At 42.8% G+C, this 25,068-nt stretch overlaps 1 protein-coding gene across 3 annotated transcripts in view; it reads left to right on the plus strand.

The window, feature by feature from the left end:
• Positions 1-25,068, plus strand: part of EMCN (endomucin) — an 88,600-nt gene that overhangs the window by 44,502 nt on the left and 19,030 nt on the right. For 2 of the 3 annotated variants that reach the window (XM_072335022.1, XM_072335020.1), the window contains exons 2-5: positions 13,547-13,606; positions 15,299-15,403; positions 15,692-15,805; positions 19,167-19,289. In XM_072335022.1, the coding sequence (XP_072191123.1) occupies positions 13,547-13,606; positions 15,299-15,403; positions 15,692-15,805; positions 19,167-19,289 (402 nt within the window). Of the gene's footprint in view, positions 1-536; positions 707-13,546; positions 13,607-15,298; positions 15,404-15,691; positions 15,806-19,166; positions 19,290-25,068 lie in introns of those variants that run through there. The other variant, XM_072335021.1, reaches the window with a different exon arrangement.

The raw sequence follows: 25,068 nt of genomic DNA on the forward strand, positions 1-25,068 counted from the left end.
CCAGAGATTTTGGACCCCGTTGGTCAAAGCTATTCTGAGGGCAATGGGCATAACATCAGTCCTAGAGCCTGCTCACGCCAGGCATATTGCTGGGGCTGTGTCCCCAATCCATGCTGGTGTCCCCTGGGGACAACACCTCTCAGGGAGGCGTGCTCTGCTGGCTGTGATCTTTCCCAAAGCCACTGGATAGCACATAAGAGGAGCCAGTGGGGGCTCCTGCTGCTCACTTCACCCCTCCATCCCCGACTGCCTTATTCCCAACACCTGGGCTGCCTCTGGATGTCCCCTTAAGTACCCTCAGAGGTGGTGTGAAAGGCGGTGATGTATAGCCTATTCTAAAGAAAACTGTTCAGAAACTTCCCTGACCTCTTGGCCGAAGAAGAACAAAATAACGTATTAACAAAAACACAGTTGGCTGCCAAAGAAAAGGAGTTCCTGTAAGGACTGAAACAATAAATCTCCTCCATGCTGAACTCCCAGAGGGAGTATGCTGTGTTTCCTCCTGTTCTTTATCAGAGTCCCCAAAATAAGCAGGAATGGGCAGTGACCAGGCACGGTCTCCATGGAGTAATTAGGACCCACGGCAGTGCACAGGAGCACTCCCTGCCCAGCTGTGCGCGGGAGAGCTGCCTGCCACCACCCAGCATGGAGCTCCTGGGGACTGCCTGCCTCCTCCTCTCTGCACTCTGTACCTGCGCTCTGGGTCGTAAGTTTTTGGACTTTTTTCAGCTCAGCTTGTCCGTGTTTTGCAAGAGGCTTAACTGGCAGGAGTTGGGGGTGGTTTTTGTTCAGAGCTATTTGGGAGTTTGGAGAGTTTTTTTTATTGCAGTGCAACAACTGAAAGACCACGTGCTGAAGTAGAAGGCACTTGCTGGTAGCTGACCTGTATGTGTTCTGAAAAATCTTTCCTACGATTGTGCTTTTGGTGACAGCTTCCTTTCTGGGCATCATGGAGTTAGCTCTTCAGTGTGAGAGGAGTTAAAAGCAGTGTATTAACTAGTCTTCTCTGTTCTGTTTTCCTTTGTTGAATTGAAGCATCTGTTGTGGAGAGGGCATAAAGAGGATGTTGAAGTGTCTATCGGGTTTTGGGAATGCTGCTTTCGCAGATCATGCCTCTCCTGGTGGACTCCCCTGGCTCTGTACTAGCAGTAATTTTGGCTGGGGGTGTCTCTTGGGAACAGGCTTGGACTTACCCTCAGAAAAATGGGGTCTTGGGGACATTTATCATGTGCTGAGTAACAAGGAATGCAAGCCTGAGGTCAGTACTAGTAACTGAGTGTGGTATCTTTTTAACAGTGATTCCGGGACACAGAGATTGAACCAAGCTTTTGTGTGTTGTTGGTCAGCCTGAGAGATGTTGCTTTTAAGGGGAAGTTAACTAGTAAATCCTGGAAGGGTGAGAGAAGCTGTGACAATGACGAGAGTCTGTCATCACCTTTGTCAAAAGATGCACTTGAAGTCAAATCTGTGTTCTATCCATGCTTTAACTTGCCAACCCTGTGGTGTGCACAAGTGTAACCAGAGTTGTAGATTGTCTTTAAATGATTCTGTGAGTCAGAAGTTAAAAATAACACCAGGTTGACTGCTCAGTTAATGAACTTCTGCTCAGATGATGAGGTGAAATCTAAACATGCCTTTTGTGCTGTAGGTTATGTCACTGTCTGGGCTCACCTCTGTTAAAAAACAAACAACAATACATGAGATTAAAAATAACATAGTGCCAGAGAAATAAATGCTTCTAAAACTATGTTAAGTAAATATGAGCCTTGAATGTGTGCATTAAAGTACTATATTTTCTCTGTCTGCTACTCCCAGTAAAAATAGCCTTCCTGTCATTGTTAAACCTTTAATTTCACAACTTCTGAAAAGCAAAGCTGAGCTGGATCAAAAGGAACATATGTAACACAGGAGTCCATAAAGCTTATCGGAAGGCAGCACGCAAGGGTGCTCTGTGTTTCTTTCTGCATCGTCTAAGTAAAAGAACAGAATCTGATCAAATGTCCTTTGTTCTGTGCCATCTCTAAAACCAAGTAATGAAAGCTGGCAGCCTGGACTTTTCCAATTTATTACTTGGTAAAGTAGAAACAGTTTTATGTAGTTTTGTTGTCTCACTTAGTCAGACCAAAATCTTTGGATTTTCACTCCTTGTGATCATCAAGGTATTCTGTAGATCTGGGCTGCAATAGCAGGACCTGATCATCTGGAGAAAGGATGGCTCACAAGGAGGCTGAAACCGGCCTCCTGAGTGTGCAGTCTCCCTGCAGCATTGCTCCAGTTGCTTAGAAACACCTTTAGAGTTTTAAAATTATGCTCAGTATTTAAAAGAGAAGGTCAGGTCGCACTCAAGCATTTTAATACTCTCTCTCTCAGGTTTGGGAGCGATTTATCTCAAAGCTTGGCGAGACAAACATTGTGTGGGCTTGTATCCTTTTCACACAGAACACACAAGCTGCCTGTCTTTGCATCATCCGCAAGCCATGCAGAGGTAGACCAGAGTATTTCCATTGTGTTAAGTAAAGGCTGTGCCCAGGCTCCCGCAGGGCTTCTGAATCTAACGCTTTGCCTCCAGCCAGAGTGAGGATAGGGATTTCTTGCTAATTTTCTAACTCACCTTGGAATCTTGCATCTTCAGAGTCCCTCTGTTATGGTGGGATCTACCCTCTGCCAGCATGTTACTGGAGCTGTGTGTAGATGGGGAGTCTGAGGACTTTCTGACAGTACCTTTCTTCTCCCTGGGCTTTTCCCCATCCTTTAAGAGCAAAATGATGTACCATAGGCAGGAGTTCTTTCCTGATTATCTCAAAATGCTCTGTTCCAACATATTGTGCTCCATTTTTCCCTGCTCCAAAATGCATCTCAAATGAAAGTACTTTCAGGATCAGTTCAGGACATTTCCAGCTTTAAGCAACAGAGCACTAGAATGGGTCTTAATTGTCACAGGTCAGTGACCAGATATAAAAGCTTATCTGCCTTTGTGATGTGTCTGTAGTACAACACAGCTTCCTTCCAGCCTGGGCATCCAGGTTTCTCTCATACACAGATGACAGCAGAAAATATAGGGCTAATGCTCATCTCAGCATCAGCCTAGAGGTGTTTAGGTTCTGCACGCTGCAGCGTGCTGCCTGGCATTGTGGATGCACCATGGATGAGGCTATTAATGTCTGATTAGTGACCCCTGTTGACGGTGAGCAGTGCCTTTGCTGTCCATGAAAGTGACGGCACTATGAAGAAAAGAAAAGGCACTCTTTACTTTGGGAGCAAAAGTTGGCATTAAGAGTCTGGATCTGCTCCTCACACTGCAGGACAACCCTGAACTAGGCACTTCCCAACTCCTTTCCCATTAGGGGATGCTGTAGTGTCTGGGGTATCACCCTGACCCCATCACACTGTGGTTATGACAGCCCAAGCTCCCACCAGAGCAGGGTTCCTGTAGCAAGCACATTCATTTGCCGTTGCCTGAACTCTGCTTTTCTCAGTGTTAACTAGAGAAGATGAGAAGCCTCCCCTTTTCCACTTCAGCTCACTCATCTTCAAGTCATTTAAAAAATAATAATAATAATAAAATTCCGTACTAACTTAATCATTTTGAGCAGTTAGAATTCCTGAGCAGGGGTCCCCTCTCTCTGGTTGTTGTTACTGGCTGTGCTCTGGGGGAGACCAAAAGTGAGCAGACTCTCGCAGTCAGATTACCCTTATCTCTGAAAATGTGAGGAAAAGTGAATAGGGTTTAGATAGACAGCTGTCTTTTCATGCTGGAACCCAAACTTGAATGTCTTGAGAGTTTGCCTATTGGGGGGTGTGGGAAGTCTCTTACATATTTTCACTGCTTCTAGCAGTCTGTAAAGAAAACAATGTGTTCTAGCCCCAAACCTGAATGCAAGTTTGCTGCATTTACTGAAGTGATGAGCAGATGGCTTAATACCTGATCGGTAAGAAGAGAATGAATTGCAGCCAAAATAAATAGCAACTGATAGTGAAAGGCACATTGCCCACAGCCTTCAGCTACAAACCTGGATGCATAACGCTATATAACAGACTCAACAATGGTTGTCTCATCTGAAAATGTACTAGTATCTTTTCTGTTTAGCTGTTTCTTTCATCTGAATTATAAACAGTCCTCAGTCTTTTCAGATAAGGAGAAAAGATTTGCTGAAGCTTATATTTTGTCTTGTTTCTCTAAATAGGAAAGGACCTTGATTTTTGTCTTTTTATTTTTATTTTTTTTTTAATACCTATTTGGGTCCTGTGTGGAAAAAACTGTGAAGATGCAAATGAAAAATAATATTGACAAAATTTTCAGCCTCAGAAAGGGAGCACTTTGGACCGGTACCTCTTGGTAGCCAGACGAACATCCCAGTCCAAAGGGCAGTCAATTCCCACATCACAGTCCTGTGGAGAAGGCATCATCTCTTTTATTTCTCATGAGGAGGGGCTTTTTGTCTGTATTTTCTGCTGAAACAAACTCAAGAAAGACCCTGTCATGGTTTTATTCTGCAATTCTGTAGATCAAGAGAGCATATTGGATTTATGTATGGGTAGCAGCTGTTTACTTCTAAATCCAAGTCAGGAATTATAGACCTGGCTCTGCCAGAAAATAAACATTTACTTTTGGGTTCAGCTAGAACTGTAAAAATATGTATCCCAGATTTCATGAGAGAAGTCAGCACCCGAAGTCACACAATGAGCTGCCATGCAAACCGTTGACATATTCAGTAGAGTAGCAATACTTGGCATTTGTCTTGCCAAGATGTGCTCTTGGATGCCCTGTCGGTGGCACACTGCACCAGGCAGGGCAACCTGCTGGAGGAGACATACTTTGACAGTTGCATGCTTATGGCAGGGTGAGGATTTTCTAACTCTTTTTAAACGGACTGTGGATGCTTGCCTGTCTTTGCTACAGGTGAAAATCCCAACCTATTTATTGACAGAGTATTTTCACAGCAGATTTTAATCTTCTTCCAATGGCACTAACCTGCACCTGGGTGTTAGCTGCACGCTTTAGATAGCAACGCGTCTCAGGTCATTGAAACTGCAGAGCTGGTGGCACATGGTTGTGCATCACATTTATCTGCTGCAACCGTTCTGCCTTGTCTTATCTCCCTCATGAAATTACATGTTTTGCCAGTATGGAAGCACTACCACCACCTTGCTGTCTGAAGATTTCTACAAGATACATAATCATTTCCAGAGGCACAATCGGTTTGTCTTAATGCCTTGAGTTCCCAGGGTAGTGCTTGGTTTGAGTCAACGTAATCAAATCTTTAGGATTAAATTAATTAAATCCCTGATTATATTAGTGAGACGTTTGTGCTTCCTGAAGATTTCTTCTTTTTTAATCTTCAGCAGGAGATGGATGTCGTACTGGGGCTTGACAGGTTTGGCAAATGAGGTAACAACTAATAAGAATGGCAAAAGATTTGGATTTTAGATAGTGTGAGGAAAACACTGCCAGCATACTTGCTGTCCTTGGCCAAGGATTTGCATTACTTTCCTCAGTAAAATGCAGTGCTTACTTTTTGAGGCGTGTTTTTGTTACAGGAAAAATGTTTGAATGACAGGAGTCATTTTTAATTTGTTTTTCCACTTCTTTGCATGCTCAGTGTTGAGCCTAGGCTCTTATTGGAAATACAGTGTTGATAACCTTCTAGATGTGTGTGCAGTGGTATTTATTTTGGTGTGAGAACAACTCTCTTTGGTAGATAATCTACTCTTCCTCATCTTGGCATGGATTATATATCATACCAATATAGACGAGGTAAATATCAGCAAGGATGTGCTCAAACTCTTCAGAGGAAACCATTTCTGCCATTTTCACATTCTAATGCCACCACGTGTTATTAGGTGAAATGGGGTAGTCATAAAGGCAGAAATTGAAGGAAGTATTTGGGGCCAGCATAGGTCTTGGTAGTTTTTACTCATTTATGCAAAGGGCTGATGAAATTTCTTTCTGGAAAATATGGAATTCTTTGATTATGGAGATTTTTGGACATTCTACAGCATTTAACTCTGCATTCCAAAAAGAACATAGGTCCTAGAAATGTTAGACTCTGAGCAATGCAAAGCTGGATGCCCATAAATCTTGTTATGGTTGAACACCTTTAGGTTCCCTTTGATAAGACTTTTCTTACAGGAGCAAGTTGTTATAGCGCATTAATGTTTTTATTGTGGTTCAGAAGGCAGCAAATGTATTTACTATACAGTGGGTTTCCCCTGGAACAACTCACTAACATAGTTTCCAGCATGTAACAGAAGGAAGAACTTGCTGAAGATAAATGCCACAGAGCCCTGTACGTGACATATGCCAAAGACAGAAAGAGAAATGCATAGTACAGGTATTAGAGGTGAACGCTGATGAGTGCAGGAGTTCTTATTTTTGTTCTCAGCATTTTTTATCTGCTCTGGTTCAAATGGCTTTAGCACATCCATTATTTTCCTCTGTATGCGGCTACCTGTGCAAATAGAATCGTGCAGCCAGTGCCTCTCCATGCTGCTGGATTTAAGTGAACTAGCGCACAATTTACCTTACAGGTTTTATGACCCATTCTTGCAGTGTGCCATTTGCTTTGTCACCCCAACTACTTTCACCTGGCCTTTCCACAAACTGGTACAAAACACTATTTTCAAGGACTAACACTGGAAAATGAGGGTTGATTGCTTAAGGAGAAAATGGTCAAGTGAGAAGGGTTTGCAAAGGATGTGATAATTCATTTGTGATAGTCATAATTATAGCGAATGAAGTTGCACTAGTGTTGCCCATAAAAGTGCAAGAGGCATCTACAACTGTACTCCAGTCCCCATTTTGGACATTCCCCTTGGAGCACTCAGTACCACTCAGGCTGTGTGCTGGACATTGTGAAGATGTAAGGAAGGACATGCGTGAGTGTGGAACCACACTGGGATGGAAGCAATGTACAGAGTTTCCACAGGAGTTTTATGGCTCCTGATGCCGCAGATGCTCTCGGAGCACTGCCAGGAGTAGAGCATGGGCGGCTGTGGCTGAAGCCGGTGCAGGGCTGGTCCCGGATATGCTAAAAATGACTACATAGCAGCAGAGGCTGCAGTGGCTCTTTCCTGGTCTGTAAATTACTCACATTGCCAGGGAAGATTCATTTGAGTAGCCAACACTGGGCTGAGGAAACACAGAGCACAATAATTATGACTTTGCATATGGGGGGGTTAACTGCTGTCCACCCAGGCTCCGCTTCCCCTCACACTCCTTCGTGTCTGCCCTACCCCAGCACGCCCTTCCTGGGAAACAAAAATAGGCCTGCAAATGGCACAGTGAGCACAACACCGTGAGCATCAGCGTCCTGCTCTTTCCTGTGCAGGGCAAAGGCTCTCCTTTTATCATTTTTTCTTCTCTATTCAGCAATGCACAGCATGCATAAAGCTCTTTCTGATATAAAAGTGCATCCATTGAAGACATTTAAAAACTGATTTAGCATGACTAATGCAGGGGGGTGGCAGTTTGTTTTTCATCCTATATCATAACCTTCAGTAACTCTTACCTTTTATCTTACACAGAGATGGGCAAATACATCACCATCAAAGGGTGACAGTCTACTGCTTTAAACAGCTTTAAAGGGCTTAATTAAAACCTTTTAAATAGGTTTAGCAAGTTTAAATAAAGAGAAGCATGGAGTCTTTGTCCAAGCAGGCTGAAGTGCTGATGAGCATGCTGAGCACAGTTATTACTTTATGGAGTGCAAATGACATTCTCGTTCTTCAGCACGCAGCACTGAAGATATCAACCAAGCTTCACACAGGAGCAGAAAGTGCACTGAGGAAGCTTGCAGTTAGGAGGGCTTGGCTGTGGGAGTTTGTGCTTCTGTTACGTACAAAACCAAGACACTGGCCCAGACCTTGGTGGCCATGCATGCAATGCAGGGGCCAAAGTTTCATTTCCTGCTTCTGTCCTGCTCCCACTGAGAGAAATGGCTGTGGCTCCCTCCCTTTCCTTCCTCCCTTCTGTGACAGCAGCGTGCTCAGGAGCCCCACTGGAGGAGGAAAAGGCTGAACCTTAGCAGATCTCAGCATGTGTTGTGTGTGCCTTCAGTGTGCTGCTGAGAGATGTGAATGAAAGAGAGGCAACAGGAAACAGGGCCTCTCTCCCTGCATTTTGCTTTTAGCACTGCCTTTAGCATCTGACTTCACCTCAAGTATGACCAATGGTGCATTGCTCTGAGACAGTGTTGTCCTTCTGGTCAATGCAGTAAGGATCTCAGTACAGAAAGCAGCAGGCTGGAGAAATGCTTTTCAGTCCTGACACTGATCAATGTTGTTTGGTTTTGGAGAAGTTTCATCTCATAATTTCTGTGTTAACAGAATATTTCTGATGAAAGTGGAGGTTCTTAGGATTTTGCCAAATGATGTAGGTAAAGTTCTCTGCCCTTAAAGCCACACATCTTGAACCTGCAGCTTTCTTGGCAATGCATTTCTCTTAGTACTAAGTAGGTCTTATTTCTGTACTTAGAACAAAAGGGAAAACAACAACAACAAATTTGCCTTAGAGGAATTAAAATAGTTTGCAGAAACACTGAGAGAAGGCTGAAGAAGAGTTATCTAAAATGAAGCCTGTTTCTCTGCTCTGCCTTTTGATGCAGCTTTCTGCCGTCTTTTCAGAGGGCTGATTGTACTTGGAACATGTGCTCCAAACAATGCTAAATGTTGAGAAAGCTGCAAATATAAACTGTGCAGCTTGTGTATATGTTACTATTCTCTATATCTACAGATGCAGCTGAAGCCTTGAACGGCAGATCTCTCTTTATTGTATAACTATTTTAATGATAACATTGTACTGTTACGTGTTGTGGTGTGTAGACCTCCAAAATAGAAGAGTGTGCTAGTATCTCTCTTTCATTAATTGGAGAATGGGATGCAGGAATTGTCTGCATGGCAAATGCACAGAAAAACACAAGCTGATTGGAATGTGGCAGATCAAGTACCAGAAGCTTCACCTGAACTAATTAAACTGCATTGTCCCACACAGCCTTACTGCGAAGGCTGTGCTGGGCTGTAGAAAGCCCATGTGGAAGGCTTCTTCGTGTATTGGGAGCTAAAGCCTATGCTTGACCCCTAAATTTAATCTATTTGTGTGTATTTGGGTTAATTTTGGAGGTCTTGAGCAAAGTCTGAGCAGGTCCAAAACTTGTTTTGGCTGCCTGCATGTGGGAGTGATGTTTGTGCAATGGGAGGTTGGCAGCAGATGGACAACTCATTCAGGCAGAGCATTTTCTTCTTTGGAGGATGCTACACAAAAGTGTACTACAAAATAAGAGAAATCTATCTCAAGATTTCAGGCAGAAGGTAGTGAAGCAGGGAAGTGAGATGGATAAGGAGAGAAAACAGAAATAAGAGTAGTAAGAGAACTACACTGGGTCTGGAGAAAAAAAACATGGTTAAGAGAATAAAGAGATGAAGCAGCAATAAATGAGAACCAAGAGAAACTATAACAAACAACACAGCTCAGAGGTAAGAGTGAGGAGGTTGTATAAGCTTTTTGGCAGCAACAGTTTGTGGGGAGCTCTGAGAACATTGGGACCAGCTCATGTTCTAGGCTGGCTGTGCCTTCCTGCAGCAGGGAGGTGAGGCAGACAGCCTGCCCATGGGGCAGATGGAGCAGCCATACAAACAGCACTTGATGGTTGTGGGGGTACTGTGTGCTATCTAGGAAAAGGCCATGGTCTATTTCTGCCAGTGTGGAGAGACAAAGCAAGAAAGCAACCTGGACTTCTGCATGTCTTGTGTACAATTGCAAAGGCCCAGGGTCAGACAGACATACATAAAATGGCAAACACCACCTGCAGATTCCACAGTATAGCCTTGAAGCAGAGAAATAGCACATACAGCACTGAAAACCTGCAATGTTTCTAGTCCAAATTTCCCGTCTGTTACCTCTTGTTTAATCTTCAGCAGTTGCAATGAGAAGCTTATTCTTCTGCTTTTCTTGTAGCCACTTACCTGCACGAATGCTGCTATCATAACTTCCATCAATCTTTTTCTCTCTAGGCTAAAACAAATGCAATTCTCATCATTCTTCCCAAGAGGTCTTTTCTTCCTAAACTCCTGATGGTTTCTACAATCCATTACCCACTCACTCCTCAGCCTGATCCCCAAGCTGGACCTGTCTCTTCAGCTATGGCTACACCAGGGCTCATCTAAATGTTGAAGGAGGTTCTATATCAACATATTCCCTATCAGCCTAGTGCAAGACCAGATTTTAAAAAGTTCAAAGTTGAGTTAAATACAGGCTATTTCTGTAGGGATTGTGACTTTTCCAATAAAAATTATTTTTTAAAATCAGATTTAGATACCAAGGCAGCCAGCACTGAGTAATGGAATATATTCAAGACATATTTTGAACAAGTCATTTATATTTAAAAGTGTTTACGTTTTGATTTTTTGCCATTCACTTTCGTATTAGCTGTTTATGAGGCATTTAAAGCTTAGTGCTTTGTGTCCTGTAGTAGTTCATAGCACACTAGCAGCACTGCTGATGAAATATCGTGCAGTTTTGCCTGCTTTTTCCCCCTGTACTTATTGAAGCAATAGCAGGTGCCTAGTTAACTCAAGTTAAAACTTCTTATTTTAGTTTTCCTTGTGCAGAGTTGAAAATAATGAGATAGAGAGAGGGAAGAGCTGGTGAGAGCTCCGAGCTCAGACCTTAGAGGAGGAAGCCCACATCAAACACTACAGCTTGAGGACAGCTGTGACCACTGGTCAGCTCTGGCTGAGCTCAGGAACTTTGTTGGAACTTTTGAAGAAAGGATGTTAGCTCACAGTTTCAGTTGGATTATTCTTAGATCCTATCTGAAGACCAGGTACAAATGGATTTACTATTGTTTTAATTTTAGAACAAATGAACTGTCTAAATCTAAGCCAGGGAGGACAATAAAGGCACATCCTCTGAATCTGAATGAGAAAAAAAAACAATTACGGTTTCTCTTTCCTCAGTTTGGCCTTTTGGTCAGAGGTCAAATGTTTATTGAGCTTTTCTCATTCCTTCATATCTTTTCCTGCTGCCCTTTTGTCTCACTGTCTCTAGGCCTTCCTGCCCAGACCTCCCATCTTCTTCCTGCCTTCTTATCTTCCTTCCACTTCTGATTTCTTCTCGCCTAACTCTCTACTTTTAGACATGCTTTTCCTTTTCTGTGTGGATCTCCCACTGACAGCAAGCACACCGCTCTTTACCTCTTGTTGCATCTTAGCCCTTTCGTCACACATCCTTCAGGTACAGGAATGGGACTTTGCAGGGCACCAATGCGCCTCTGGCCAAGAGAAGAGAAGGGGCTGTGTGAGGGAGCTGCTACCAAGGACATGGAATTGTTTCTCTCTCAAATAGCTGCATCTAAATTTGTCTAGAACTGCGCAGTTATAACTTGTTCTTCATTTGAGGCCACAGACAATCTGACATGAGCAGAAAAACTAATATTCCTCTCTTTTCATCAAGCAATAGCCAGCCTCTAATAGGTCAAAGTTCCACTCATTATCATTTATAATCCCTTGTTTTTATCCTTAACATTGCAAGTAAGAACATTATAATTCACCATCTATCTCTACTTTTAATCAACTGATGTCCCCCAGATCTTGGCTAACTTTAAGCATTTCTGTGTGTTGCTTTCATCGTGTTTGTAAAGTGTACGTAATTATCCACTGTTTAAGGCAGCAATTAATTCATAAGGCTTCACTATTTTCTACTCTGCTGATCTAGTTTATCTCTGTGACAAAATCATCAACTTGTGATTTGTATCAAAGCTGCAAATTAATTTGGTTTATATATATATATATATATTTAGTTTTGAGTTCTTTAAGTTTTGCACATAAAACATTGCAGGGGTCTTTCCACAAGGCCTTGCTGACTTAATGAAGGAGCTGACTGGCCAGTGAGTGCCTTCAGCTGATGTCACAGACGTTGTAGTTACTGGGAGATGTTCTGCTGAGCCATGTGAAGTGTTCACTCTGTTGTAAAAACATTCTGATTTGGAGCTATAGCCTTGTGTGGGGGGCAATGGGAGCTTTGTCACCAGGTCTTGATGACAACAAAGAGGAGAAATATTTGATGTTCAGGGTACCTCCCTAAACAAGGCTGCTTTTTGTTCTGCTTGGGTAAAATTTGCCTTCAGATATTTCACATGAGGACTATGAAGCATTATTCTGACTGGGTAACTAAACTGCAGAAAAAACAGTATTTTAGATGCTCTATGCAAGGGTCTGAGCTTGGCCTGACTGCATTCATGCAGTGGGTTGCAGGCCCGTAGGGAACCAGTGAACAAGTGAATTAGATATTTTTCTCCTATATTAGATTTGTGACTCTGGCAAGCCTCGGCTGGAGCTCGTGAAATGTTAACAGAGCACAGCATGCTGAGCGGAGGGAACGAAGTTGACTGTTCTGCCCTGCAGCCAGAAGGCAGAAAGCATGCCAGCAGATATTACCACGAATGGAGTCACACAAGAACAGCGATGTGCCACCCTGACTCAGTGTTGCGATGTCTGCGTTACAGCGTGCTCACGGCATGCGGCAGGATGTCACACTCTGAACCAGAGGATTTGGCTATTCTGTTTTTACTCTGAGCTAAGCTCTTCCTCCCCATATAGGTCACACAGTGATGTGCAGTGCTTTGCAGAGGGCCAATGGTTTTGACTTTGTAGTTTTTTCACTCCCTTAGCTTTTTAGTCAAATATTTTAATGTCCCATAAGTGAGACTGAAAATTTTCTTACTTGAAAGCAAAACTCAATGTAAATTATGCTGTTATTTTTTTTCACAGCCAGAAAATCTGGAAACTGTTTAGCTCTTTGTTTGATAGTTTGTGGGGTTATTTTTGTTTTCCAATATTACAAATCAAATAGACAAATTTCACCTGCTGACTTGACCTCCGGTTTTAAAGATTGCCATTGTTTATTGCAGTAGAATAACTGGAGCTGGAGCAGTGTCCCAAGGGCAATGTGTAAAGTCAATTGCTGCTCAAGGCAGTGCTTTCTAAACCATGTTCTGTGAATTCCCTTCTTTGCCTCACATACAGGAATCACAGTGAGTCTGGAAAGCCCTCCTGAACTGCTTGCAGTAGCCAGGGAGAGACTAACCACCTTTAGTTGTTGTCAACAGGGATTCTCCTATTCCTCAGGTGGAAATAGTACTTGCTCTTGGAAGTAGTTGTTTTACCTCTACCTGAAGACTCATATCAGCTGTGGTTGTACTTGAGGAGAAGAGATTTAAAAAAAAAAAAGAAAACTACAGTTGTTCCATTTTTTATTTTTCCAAACCAATCCAAAAAGTTGTTAAGACCTATTAGCAAACAACCTGCAATTCAAGGGCCACATCTAACGCTCCCCATTCAAGAAACCAGGGCAAAGCTAATAGGTTGAATAGCTTGTGATCACAGTTGTTGCTCCTGCTTACAGGCTTCTAAACTTGATTTTCTATGAAAGTACTTTTTATGAAGTGCAAATGTTACCCACTTTCTATGAACGTATATTATATGCCTATGTAATGATAGGCAGATCTGGAAGATGGTTAGACTAATATATTCTTTTCTGTGTTTGTTTCAGAAGATGAAATTTCAAATGCTACTGTCAATGCAAATGCTTCTGCATCCACACCAAAAACTGGTAAGAGTTTAAATTCATAGAATCATAGAATGGTTTAGGTTGGAAGGGACCTTTAAGATCATCTAGTTCCAGCCCCCTTGCTGTAGAAGGGACATCTCCCATTAGACCAGGATGCTCAAAGCCCCATTCTGCCTGGTTTTGAACACCTCCGGGGAAGGGGTATCCACAACCTCACTGGGCAACATGTGCCAGTGTCTCACCACCCTCACAGTAAGGATTAATTTCTACTTCTAAATCTATCCTCTTCCAGTTTAAAGCCATTTTCCCTCTTCCTGATGCTACCTGCCCTTATAAAAAGTCCCTCCCCAGCTTTCTTGTAGGCCCCTTTCAGGTACTGGAAGGCCACTATAAGCTCCCCTGAAGCATTCTCTTCTCCAGGCTGTAGAGCCCCAGCTCTCTTGGCCTGTCCTCATAGGGGAGGATCTAATGAAAGACTGCTATTGACTGTACTGCATTTGTGTGGGCTAAATATCAATTCCTTTCTTAGTTTAAATGTTGAAAATGGCTGCATTGAATGTGATGCATCTGAGGAAGAAAAATTGGAGATCGGGCTGTGTTTTTTGATAACTGAAGATGCTGAAGAATCTGTTTTGGAGCTGAGAGCAGTGGGATAATAAAGACAGATACATTCAGTGTTGTTAAAGGAAGGGAATAAGATGCAGCCACAGAAAGTCTGAATGTTTTTCTTATGGGAAGAATGAGACATTTTCAAATTGTGCTGTAGTTCTTTTATGTTTCAAAAACCCTGATGTTTATGTCTATTCTAAAAGCATTTAATGAAGAACCGACACCTCATTGTGAACGAGCTCTTCAGACATTTCACTGAACTTCCCTTGCAGCTTTTTGTCACAGAGGAGAAAGCAGTAATGTTGTTTATGCCTATGAGCAAAGCATCAGAAGCTCCCAGTGAGGTTACAGCCCGCTGTGGTTGTGGAACAAGCTTCCAGGGAGACTTTCTTTGAGGCACTGTTATTCTAGGCAAACAGCCAGCAAAGCAGGAGGAAAGGGAGACAGTTATATGTTCTGGTGTGGTCATTGTATTTATAAGTACTCCATATATATGAGAGAAAGTGGCAGGTCATTATTTGTTCCTATTCTATCATATTTCCCATCTCTGAGAAGTGCTAGAAGAGGGAGCGTGACAGGGTTTGGGTTGTAGGCAGGGATAGTAATAAGCCCCTGTGGCTGACAGTAGTGCTTTCTGCTTCTATTGAGTAATGCAACAGAGCTCTGGGCAGCTTTCCACCATCTCTGTGACATGGCCAGCTCTGCAGCCCTCTTCCCATAGCAGTAACTAACAGATCCCCACTGCCTTAGGATGCCCTCACCTCCACCTTCAGCTCTTGCCCCTCTGCAGGAGGGAGCTTTCAGGAACTGCTGTAACATGAGTGCTGATTTCAAGCCAGGGATTATCACATACTAGAAACCATTATTCCTCTCACTCAGATGTCCAAGGCTTGGCTGCACACCTTGGAGAAGGGCCTGCCAGGCTCTTCATGACCTCCCAAAAAAATGTATACCTTCCCTGCAATGAGGTTTGTGCATGCTCTGAGCCCTCTAGAAGCACTCATGGGCAAGAAGGGTCTCTGAGAGCCTGACTTCAAAGAGATACTCACTGCCTTAGTGAGAGGAGGCAGCTAGAGGTATGGGATGTTTATAATGGATAAATCAATAAAAATGCCTCTCTTGCAGAGGAGGAAGCTTTGAACACAACCACCTTAAGAGCAACAACACTGCTAGCAACAGAGCTGACAACCACTACAGCCTCAACTACAACTGTGTCCATCACAGCAAGGTGTAAGTGATGTTTTCTTGTGCTAATGGTTGAAGCTGGTCCAGTGGTCAATCAGGGCACTGAGCAGCAGTGCCCCATCGCCTGGAAATGCATTTATAGATGGTCACATTCTTGGTAGTACCTCCAGAGCCATTGGGCTCAAGTAAGGTCTGATAACTGTGCTATCACAGGCTTGTGCTCATGGGGATGTCCCACGGATGGGGTTGGGTTTCCCTACAGGGAAGGGAGTCTTGCTCCTGTTGATCTTGTATAAAATTGACAACAAATTTTCAACCTCCTTCCTTTAATAGACAGCACAACTACTCCTACTAATGCCACAGGAAGTACAACACAACATACAACTGCGCAGCAGCCAGCACAGGTGACCACTACAGCAAGAACTGAAAGTGAGAGCACAACAAGTGGTGAGTGACAATTCCATGGAGCCATTTCTGATTTACCATACACTGCGTTTCTGTAAAGCAGTATGGAGCAATAGGGAGAGATCAAAAGAAGTAATTTGGATAATGGATTTTGAGCTATGTGAAGGCAGAACTCTTCTTTCTACCTCTCACATCTCAATGAATCCTTCTGCAGAACCTTACACACAGAATATTCTAACTTTAATTTGTAGCAGAGGTGATCTGGAGCCATTACATAGGATTTGAATCTTCCTGTAATTGGGCGGTCTGTACTTGGAGGGATTTTCATTTTTATTTTCTTCTTTTTTGGCAAGTCTTTCAACAAAAATCATTGTACAAGATTGGAGTCATGTCCTCCTTTGTTTTTTATTTTATACATACAGTTTTTTACATAAATAAGATTGTGTATGTATATAATAGAAAAAAAACATACATATTCAATGTTACAAATAACTATTCTCTTTATTATTATGAGTCAAAATACTATAAGCGGTATACTAATTACTCTATCTTCCCATAAATCTTCAGAAGGGTACATATGTTTGGCCAGTGCATCAGATGGGATTCTATTAAAAGAACCCCCCCCAAAAAAAATAAAAAAAAACCAACAAACCAACAACATAAATACCCTGCATTAAGCAAGTAGTTGGAATAATTTAAGCAAGGATAATAACATACATATTAACAAAATGTAATGAAAATGAATGATGAATGAACTTATACCTAAAAGCTTACTTGATTCTCAGTCCTCTCACATAAACAGGAAAATTAAAGACACTGCCTGAAAGTCCTCCACAGTGCAGGGCTGGGACAGTCATTATCCCTGGAGCGGATGTGGGCTTAGTGAGATTTTTGCTATTAAAATGGGTATAACATGAAAGCTGTCTGCTATCTCTGGTCTTTTTTTTTTCCCTTCTGCTCTAGCAGTCAGCTTCTCCCTCATTTTGTGGTTGGCCTTAAAGAACTGAGGCAGGATTTGATGATGCCGGTATAAAATATCCATATTTTCTTTCATGGCACCTGGTTTCTAATACAACACAGGTATCTCTGCCAGTCTGTAACATAGGCCATCACTTCTCTACCTTCAGTCCTGGCTAGAAGCATCAGCAAATGATCTTATCCACACAGCAGAGATGTGACAGGGCTTCCTGTCCCCACTGCAATTTCTGTGGCTGCTGTCACCTCCCATTACAAATTCAGAGTGTCCTTCCATGCTTTCTAGCCATGACTGCTGTATAAGAAGCCAACAATTAGACTTGCCTCCATATTTTTCTTATTTATTAGTACAAGATATCAAAGCCAAGAGTTCACATTTAGCCAAAAGAGTGACCTCCCTTGGACAGTTCAATAATTGTAAATGGTGTCACAGTACAGCAAGTCACTCCTGTATATGGGAATTCATGTCCTGGGACACTCTCTGTTATCAGAGGCTGCAAAATGAAAGGCAGTAGAAGGTGGTGCTCTTCCTTCCCCAGCTGTAGATCAAAGGTCAGCACTCAGGATATTAAATTGCAAAACTGTTGATGGGTTTGGGGCTGTTATGCTTCTGATTAAATATTAAATATTAGAAAGTGAGAAAAGGAAAGGGTAAAAGAGAGAATTTTCATACCAAACTGTTGATAACTAAGTAGTAGGAGGGCTAGGCTAACAGTGTACTGCTCAGCTGTCACTGGGTCTCTGTCACAGGCTGCAGGTACCTGTCATGCTTCTGGAATGCCCTGTGCAGCAGCTGGCTGCAGGGATGTGCTTGGCAGGGAGCAGCTTCCACTGTATTTGTTGCACTGCAATTTTTCGAAGCTTTTATTAATGCAGTCTTTAATGCAAGTGGTTTTGCAGGTTGTTGATTTCAGGGGAGAGATGTATATGTCACCTAACCAAGTCCTCGCGTTAGGGCTTTAAAGGGTTGGTGTTCCCTGTAAAGGAGTATCCTGGATTCATTGACTGGCCGAATGATGCTGTTACAGATGTCTGGTCTCTCTGCTGAACATCTGCTGCTTGTTTGAAGCACCATGTGATGTCAGACCTCATTAGGCTGCAGCCTGCTGCAAGGAAGATTTAGAGTACTGTTGGGAAATGCTGAAACACACGTGGGTTATATGTAGGTTAAGTAGAAAATCCTGCTAAGATCAAGCAAGGATACGTGCTGAATTTCAGCTGGTTGAAGAAAATGAAGGGTTCTGGGAGCACAAAGCAAGGAAACAGCTGAGGCTTGGGCAGCAGCCCTGCAGGGCAGCTTCATGTTCCCCTCTTTGATTATTCTTTTGACAAATGTGTGCCAGTGTGCTGCCATTTCTCTCATCAAAGCTTCTGTGGGGAGAGTGGTGTCACCTCTGGGGGGCTCTGCCTTGCTGCAGTCATCCTGCCCAGACAGCTATTTTACAGTCTTTACCATTTTATTCTTATGTTGTCATTTTATTCATCAGCAGTGACTGATGGCAGACATACTGCAGGGTGATTTGAGTGCTCCCCCAGGCCAGGTGGGACCCTGATTTCCTGTGGGATACAGTGCTGCCACTGCTGTGCATGCATGCAGCAGTGAGGTATGGATAATACTGTTCCCATAGGCTTTGGGTAGAGAAGCCACAAGACATGTCTGCTTCCGCCCTTCTGCATCAGGAGCATGTTCTACAGCCTCTCTTACCCATGGTGCATTTGATAGTCACCATCTTGCATGTATTTATGTTGGGTTCTGAGGGTGGACACAGAAATCACCTGCTGTACTGTAACAGCTTGAATTCATCCTTGCTTCCATGGCCAGACGGTGCCTGTGTCTGGACACACCCTGGACAGCAAATCTCATGGCGCAGATGGCCTCAATCCTCTACTGACTGTGAGGGAGGGCAGAAAAAGGCACTTTAATTTTTCATATGCTAATTTTCAGGGATATATTATTTCTCAGACCTTAACAGCACAGAATGAGGTAATTAACTCCACACTTAATTACAATCCTTAGAACTTTATAAAGTATCCCATTACCGTTATGTGACAGTTGTGGCAGAAGCTTGTATTTGATTTATTATTATTATTATTTTTAATGAAGGTAAGTGATAGAAAGCAGGAAGCTATCTACTCCATCAACCTGGTCTCCAAAGTCAGTGTTGTCTTCTGGCACAAGCATGAGGCTGTTGGATGGTAAGGATGCGCTTTAAAGATGCCTAAACAGTGTCAGTCCCAACAACCTCATAGGGATGTCTCTATGTTTGACAAAGGTTTACCTGAAGGCATAGTGCTTTCTGACCTGAACTATCCTCCGTGATAGTGAGGGTGTTTGCCAGGGGAATGGCTCAAAATCGAATGCAACCCTTCTACTGATGTATATATCTACTGTAATGATGATGTAACCAAATGTCTGTCTGGTTTCCAGCTGTGCAAGTGCATGGAACACAGTCTGCACAAAATGAGAGTTTGAGTGCTACAACTACTAAGACGGGGACTTTGTCTCCTACAGCCTCTTTACAAGAGAACACTACTGCTTCTGGAACCTCAGGTATGTTTTGAAAACACACACTTCATCTTCCTATACAAATAGTTCAAAAGATGTAAACTATCTTCTTCATATGCCATGCGCTGCCTCCTTATTCGCACAGGGTATGATGTCAGCCCGCTATGAAGTTATGAATGACGGACAAACTTCAATAGATTCATAGGAAAGTCAATGTCATTACAGAAGTATATAAATTAAGATAATAGAAACCTTATACATGCTGTATGTGGCCACTGTGCAGCACTGACTGCCAGAGGAGGTCATTGAGATAAATTCTCTGTCTGCAAAGTGAAGGAGAAAACAGCTATAATTTTTACAATTGTTAATAAATTTGTAGGGCGTGCTAAGGCACATGACCAAATTAAATTACGCTGTTCAAACTACAACACAGTCATGTACAAGGTCAAAAAGATATCAGTCCTTCCCTATGCCTGTCTAGCTTTATTGGTTTTCTGAGTGTGTTTTGTTATATTTGTCCACTAAGAAACACTGTGGCAAATGCAGATGTCAGGTAATGAGAGTGATCATTTATTACATTTCTAGCAGGCTTAATTTTCCTAGATTTAGAAGAATCACTTAGGTTTTCTCAAGGTCTCTTGAGCTTTTACTCAATACTCTGAGCTACACATACATAAGTCCAATAAGGACATTGACTATGTTTGCATTTCCCAATTATTATTAATGTTTAACATTTCCAGAGGGATAAGAGACTCTTTATAATTCCCTGGACTGTGTTTGCAGGAGATAACTGAGTGCTCAATAACATTTTGTTGTGCTAGAACTTAGCATGGTGAATGGGTGTTTACTGTGATTCTTCTCATAGAAGATGGGATTGGATATGCCTGTATAGTAATATCATATGCAGAGTACATGCTAAAATGCTTGGAAGCATTCTAGGGAAATTGAGATTTTTTTCATTTTTATGCTATGGTCGTTAATTTAGAGAGGAGTCGTTAATTATTTTAATAAACCTATTCCCCATAATACATATGTTGTGAGTTGCATTTAATCATAGAAGAAATGTTAAGGCTCATGCAATGCAAATAGATTATTCGAGACAGTCAGCACAGCTTCACCAAGGACAAATTGTGCCTGACCAATCTGGTGGCCTTCTATGATGCATCAGATAACAACAGATGACAGACCAGTGTAATCTACCTGGACCTGTAAGATCTTTGACCCAGGCCCACAGGACTTCCTTATCTCCGTATTAAAGATTAGATGGATTTGAAGAGAGGTCTGTACAGTGGATGAGGAACTGACTGGATGGCCACAGCCAGAGTTGTAATCAATGGCGCTGGTGTGCCCCCAGGTGTCTATCTTTGGACTGGCACTCTTCAAAATTTTTATCAATGATGTAGACAGTGGGATTGAGTGCACCTTCAGCAAGTTTGCAGATGACACCAAGTTGAGTGGTGTAGTTGATATAATAGAAGGAGAAGATGTAATCCAGAGGGAACCGGAAAAACCTGAAAACTGGGCTCACTTGAACCAAGTGGAGTTCAACAAGACCAAGAGCACTGATGTTGGGATAATCCCAGATACGAGTGATATGGGAGAAGAATTCATTAAGAGCAGCTCTGTGGAGAAGGATGTGGAGGTCCTGGTGGACAAAAAGCTGGACTTGAGCCAGCAGTGTGCTCTTGCAGACCAACAGTATACTGGACTGCATCAAAAAAGAGGTGGCCAACAGGGAGAGGGAGGTTATTGTCTCCTTCTACTCTGCCCTTTTGAGGCCCTGTCTGGAGAACAGAGTTCAGGTTTGGAGTCCTCAGCATGAGAAAGGCATGGAGCTGCTGGAGCAGGTCCGCAGGACAGCCACAAGATCAGAGAGCGGGAGCTCATCTGCTGTGGAGATAAGTTGAGGGAGTGAGTGTGTTTAGCTTGGAGAAGAGAAGGCTCCAGGGAGACCTCATTGTGGTCCAGTGCTTAAAAGGATCTAATAAACAAGATGAAGACCAACTTTCTGCACAGCCTGGTAGTGATAGAACAAGAGGGAATAGTTTAAAACTAAAAGAGGGAAGATTTAAATTAGATAATAGGAGGAAATTTTTCACTCGGAGGGTAGTGAGGCACTGGCACAGGTTGCCCAGAGAAGCTGTGGATGCCTCACTCCTGGAAGCATTCAAGGCCAAATTGGATGGGGCCCTGGGCAGCCTGATCTGTTAGGTGGCAACCCTGCCCATGGCAGGGAGTTGGAACTAGATGATCTTTAAGGTCCCTTCCAACCAAAACCATTCTGTGATTCTATTACTACCCTGTTACATTTTATGTCTTTTGGCAGATACGGGCACAGTGTGGGAACCTTACCATTGGTACACGGCAGTAAGGCAATAAATTACAATATTTTTAATGAAAGATTCTTTCTCACGGGCAAATTGACCGGGTTAAAATGAAATTGTAACACATATATGTCTGTGAGTTCTATATATTGAATTATCTGTAATATTATTTGTACAATTGCTCTTTACATTTAAAATATACCCAAAAAGGTTTACAACCTTTCCTGTGTCTACTTGTGACAGTCATCACCTTACTTATCTCACTGTGCTGTAAAGCCAATAAATCTTTAGCTCAGGGACTACCTAAGGAGCCAGCACTATAATTTCCTGGCTGAGGAAGGAAGGGCCCATCTGTCCTGGGGGATCCAGCCTAGGTCCCTGGCATAGATATTACCCTGACTTCCCATAATACTGCCATTTCAAAATCACTTCTTCCTTCAGTGGGATTTTATCCTCACACCTTTCCTGCCTCCACACAGGACTGACCAGCTCCTTGTTGCTTTTTTGCAGGTTAAATATCGAAGAAGTCCCCTTACACACTTCAGTGAGCTAGGTAGCCCAAATGGGTGTGCCTTTAGACCATTTTTGCTCCATATTTTCTGTGTACATTAAAGTCTTCAGGGGAAAAAAGAAATCTGGCTCCCTATAAGCAGATTTCTCTTTATATGTTCAGCTGCTCAGGGCCAAGGGAAGCCATAGGCTGCACCCTAATAACTTTTAAGGCAATGTGAGCATGAAGTCAGTTGTTTCAGGCTGTACTGAGTCTAGAAGAAACGCTGACTCTTGCTGCCATGAGATTCTCTCTTTGCAGCACTGTGAAATTTCATCTTCCATAGGGTCTGGGTACATTTTGTTCACTGGAACAGGGGAGATATGTTCGATGGGCTCATACTGCAGCCCTCAGGGGATCACAGAGCTTAAAAGCTGAAGGCACCCAAGCCTTAGCTTCTGTGTGGGAAAACAAATTAATGTGAAATTCACCCAAAACAGAACAGATCTATTTGGCTTTCTCAACGATAATTCAGCTGATTAATCTCAAAACCAAAAGAACATATTTCGCTTTGAGACCATTTAAAAAAAAAAAAAAAAAAAAAAAAAAAAAAAAAAAAAAAAGTACATTTTGAAAGGAAATTTCCAATCTGCCATATCAAAAGATCAGGTTGTGGGAGAAGTGCCACACAGAGCTGGAGAGAAACTGAAACGAGTGGGGGGAGCCTGTGAAGGAGCTTGGAGAAACATCAGAGAGCAGCATCACTGTATTACAGAGGATTGAAGCCAGCAGCTGCGGAGGAGGGGCTGTGTGGGGCTCACCTGGGTTGGGGAGGGGAAGAGGAGCTGTTTTTAGCAAAGAGAGCAACCAGCATGCGTGCCATTGACACGTACACTTCTTCAACTCTGGCTGTCATGTATCACATGCCTCCTACTCCTGCTCCACCTCCACAAAGGATTGCTTGTTAATATTTCATTTTCTCCTTTTGTTTAATTTGTGTAGAAGTGGGGATTTAATGGATCTGTCAGAGACTAAATACTTCTGAGGAAGTGCAAGTTGACTTTTTATTCTGTGACCTGAACAACAAAAAATCCATAAAGTGGGATGAGTTTAAGTTCATCCAGCAGGCTGGTAAGATCAGAAAATCTATTATAATAAGCTGTCAAGGGAATCAGCCTGCTGCATCTATCAATGCCTTTATTGCACTCCTCAAATTGTAAATCCTACTTACCTGATTCACAGAGGTGTCTTTTTGAGAAAGAACCTTAGGAGTAAGACAAGGAGGGTTTGGCTCTTTCTGTGCATAAACTATACACAAAAGCTGGATAGTGGTATTAAGTGGAAGCCGCTCACTGTAGCTTTAGCTTCTCCACAGAGAGGCACAAATGGAAGCGTCAGAGAGATGGAAAGCATAACAAAGCCTCAGCTAACACAATTGCAGAACTACAGCACAGTCAGGGCAAGGAGAGTGTTTTAAGAGTCTCGATTTTGCTGTGATTTATCTTGTGGTCTCCTGTCTGAACGATCAGCCAAATTTATTCACTTGTTTTGCCAGCAAGCATAGCTCCGTATGGCTGCCCTCCAAAAGCAGAAGCAGCAAGCTGCAGGGCGCACAGGCTGTTCAGGTAGCAGAGCTCTGGGTGAGATGAGCTGCTGGTGCCCCTCTCCATCTGTCAGCCTCCTCACCAACATTGCCATTGCTCAGGCAGGTATTGTCAGATCACCCACTCATACATCAGCCTCTTTATCTTTGTCCTCCTTACCATACGGCCAGTGTTGTACACCTCGATTCTTGTGAGGAGTCTTGGAAATCTTCCTGGATTTTTTATGCAGAATACCCACCCCCAGTTCACAGCCTCAGGGACATGGTAGGGGCCAAGCAGATGGCCAGAAGAATACAGTAAACACTGGAGCAGGCAAAGGGCTGCTTGCCTTTCTGTCCTCCTCCCCTAGAAAACAGCGCCCAGCTCTGCCATCAGAAAAGTTTGCTTTCTCAGCCAAGATGGTTCACTTTGTTTACAAGAGTGAACTACGGAAAATGTTACATTGACATCTTCAGAGTTTTTCTTAGGAGAGTTCAGCTCCCCTCAGAATGGGGAGGGTAAGACTAGGCATCTTACAGGGACATGACCTACCTGAAAGACTTGACAGGCTCCTCTGCCTGTCTCCATGAACGTCCACATTGTTTTATATTTGCGTGTTTAAATGTTGTTGAGTGCTCACATTTTTTTTCCCATGGGATCTCACTCTCTGTAAGAAAGGCAGGACTCAGTTAACAACTGATCATATCACATTTGGATGTTCCCTTGATGCAGGTGGGTGTCCTGCGGCTTTCTGTGCACCTCTGTTTGACAGGGAGCTATTAACTTCCTGAAAGGATTTCCTTCGCTCTTGTCATTCATGTTGCCCAAACATGCAGTAGACATCCCCTAATAAGACATCACAGATATCCTCCCTGAGCATGGTGACACTGTGCAGATGGACAGACAAGATAGTAAATAACTTAGGAAAAATGTCTCTCCTGAATTTTCATCAGCCAGTATGCAATAACTGTGTGCCCTCAGGATTTAACTAGCATTGCCCATATTTAGTATATTCAAGGAGATCTCTCATTGCTAACTTGAAATACTTGACTTTTCAACTTTTCTTGCATGTTTGCAATTAAGGTGTCATTAAAGCTCTGCCACATGTATTACTAGCAAAAATGATTGTTTGTATGCCAGTGGCTCAAGTGATCTCTGTTAATAGATGAGAAACAGCAGCAGCTGTACTACTGCGAACAAGCATTCACAGTAATAGAATAACATCTTTAATCCACGTTGCATCTCCTCTCACAAGAGCTGTCTCTACAAAGCACAGGGAGGACCATGGTGGGACAAGTCCTCCTGAGGAGCTCTCAGGATGAGTTGGATGAGCCATGTTCTTCATGGGTGATGTGCCAGGAACCAGCCCTGGAGGAGCCTGGAGGGAATTTTATGGTGCTGTGAAACTACAACTCTAAGTAAGGAGG

Source organism: Excalfactoria chinensis, chromosome 4, assembly GCF_039878825.1.
Source record: "Excalfactoria chinensis isolate bCotChi1 chromosome 4, bCotChi1.hap2, whole genome shotgun sequence".
Taxonomy (NCBI): domain Eukaryota; kingdom Metazoa; phylum Chordata; class Aves; order Galliformes; family Phasianidae; genus Excalfactoria; species Excalfactoria chinensis.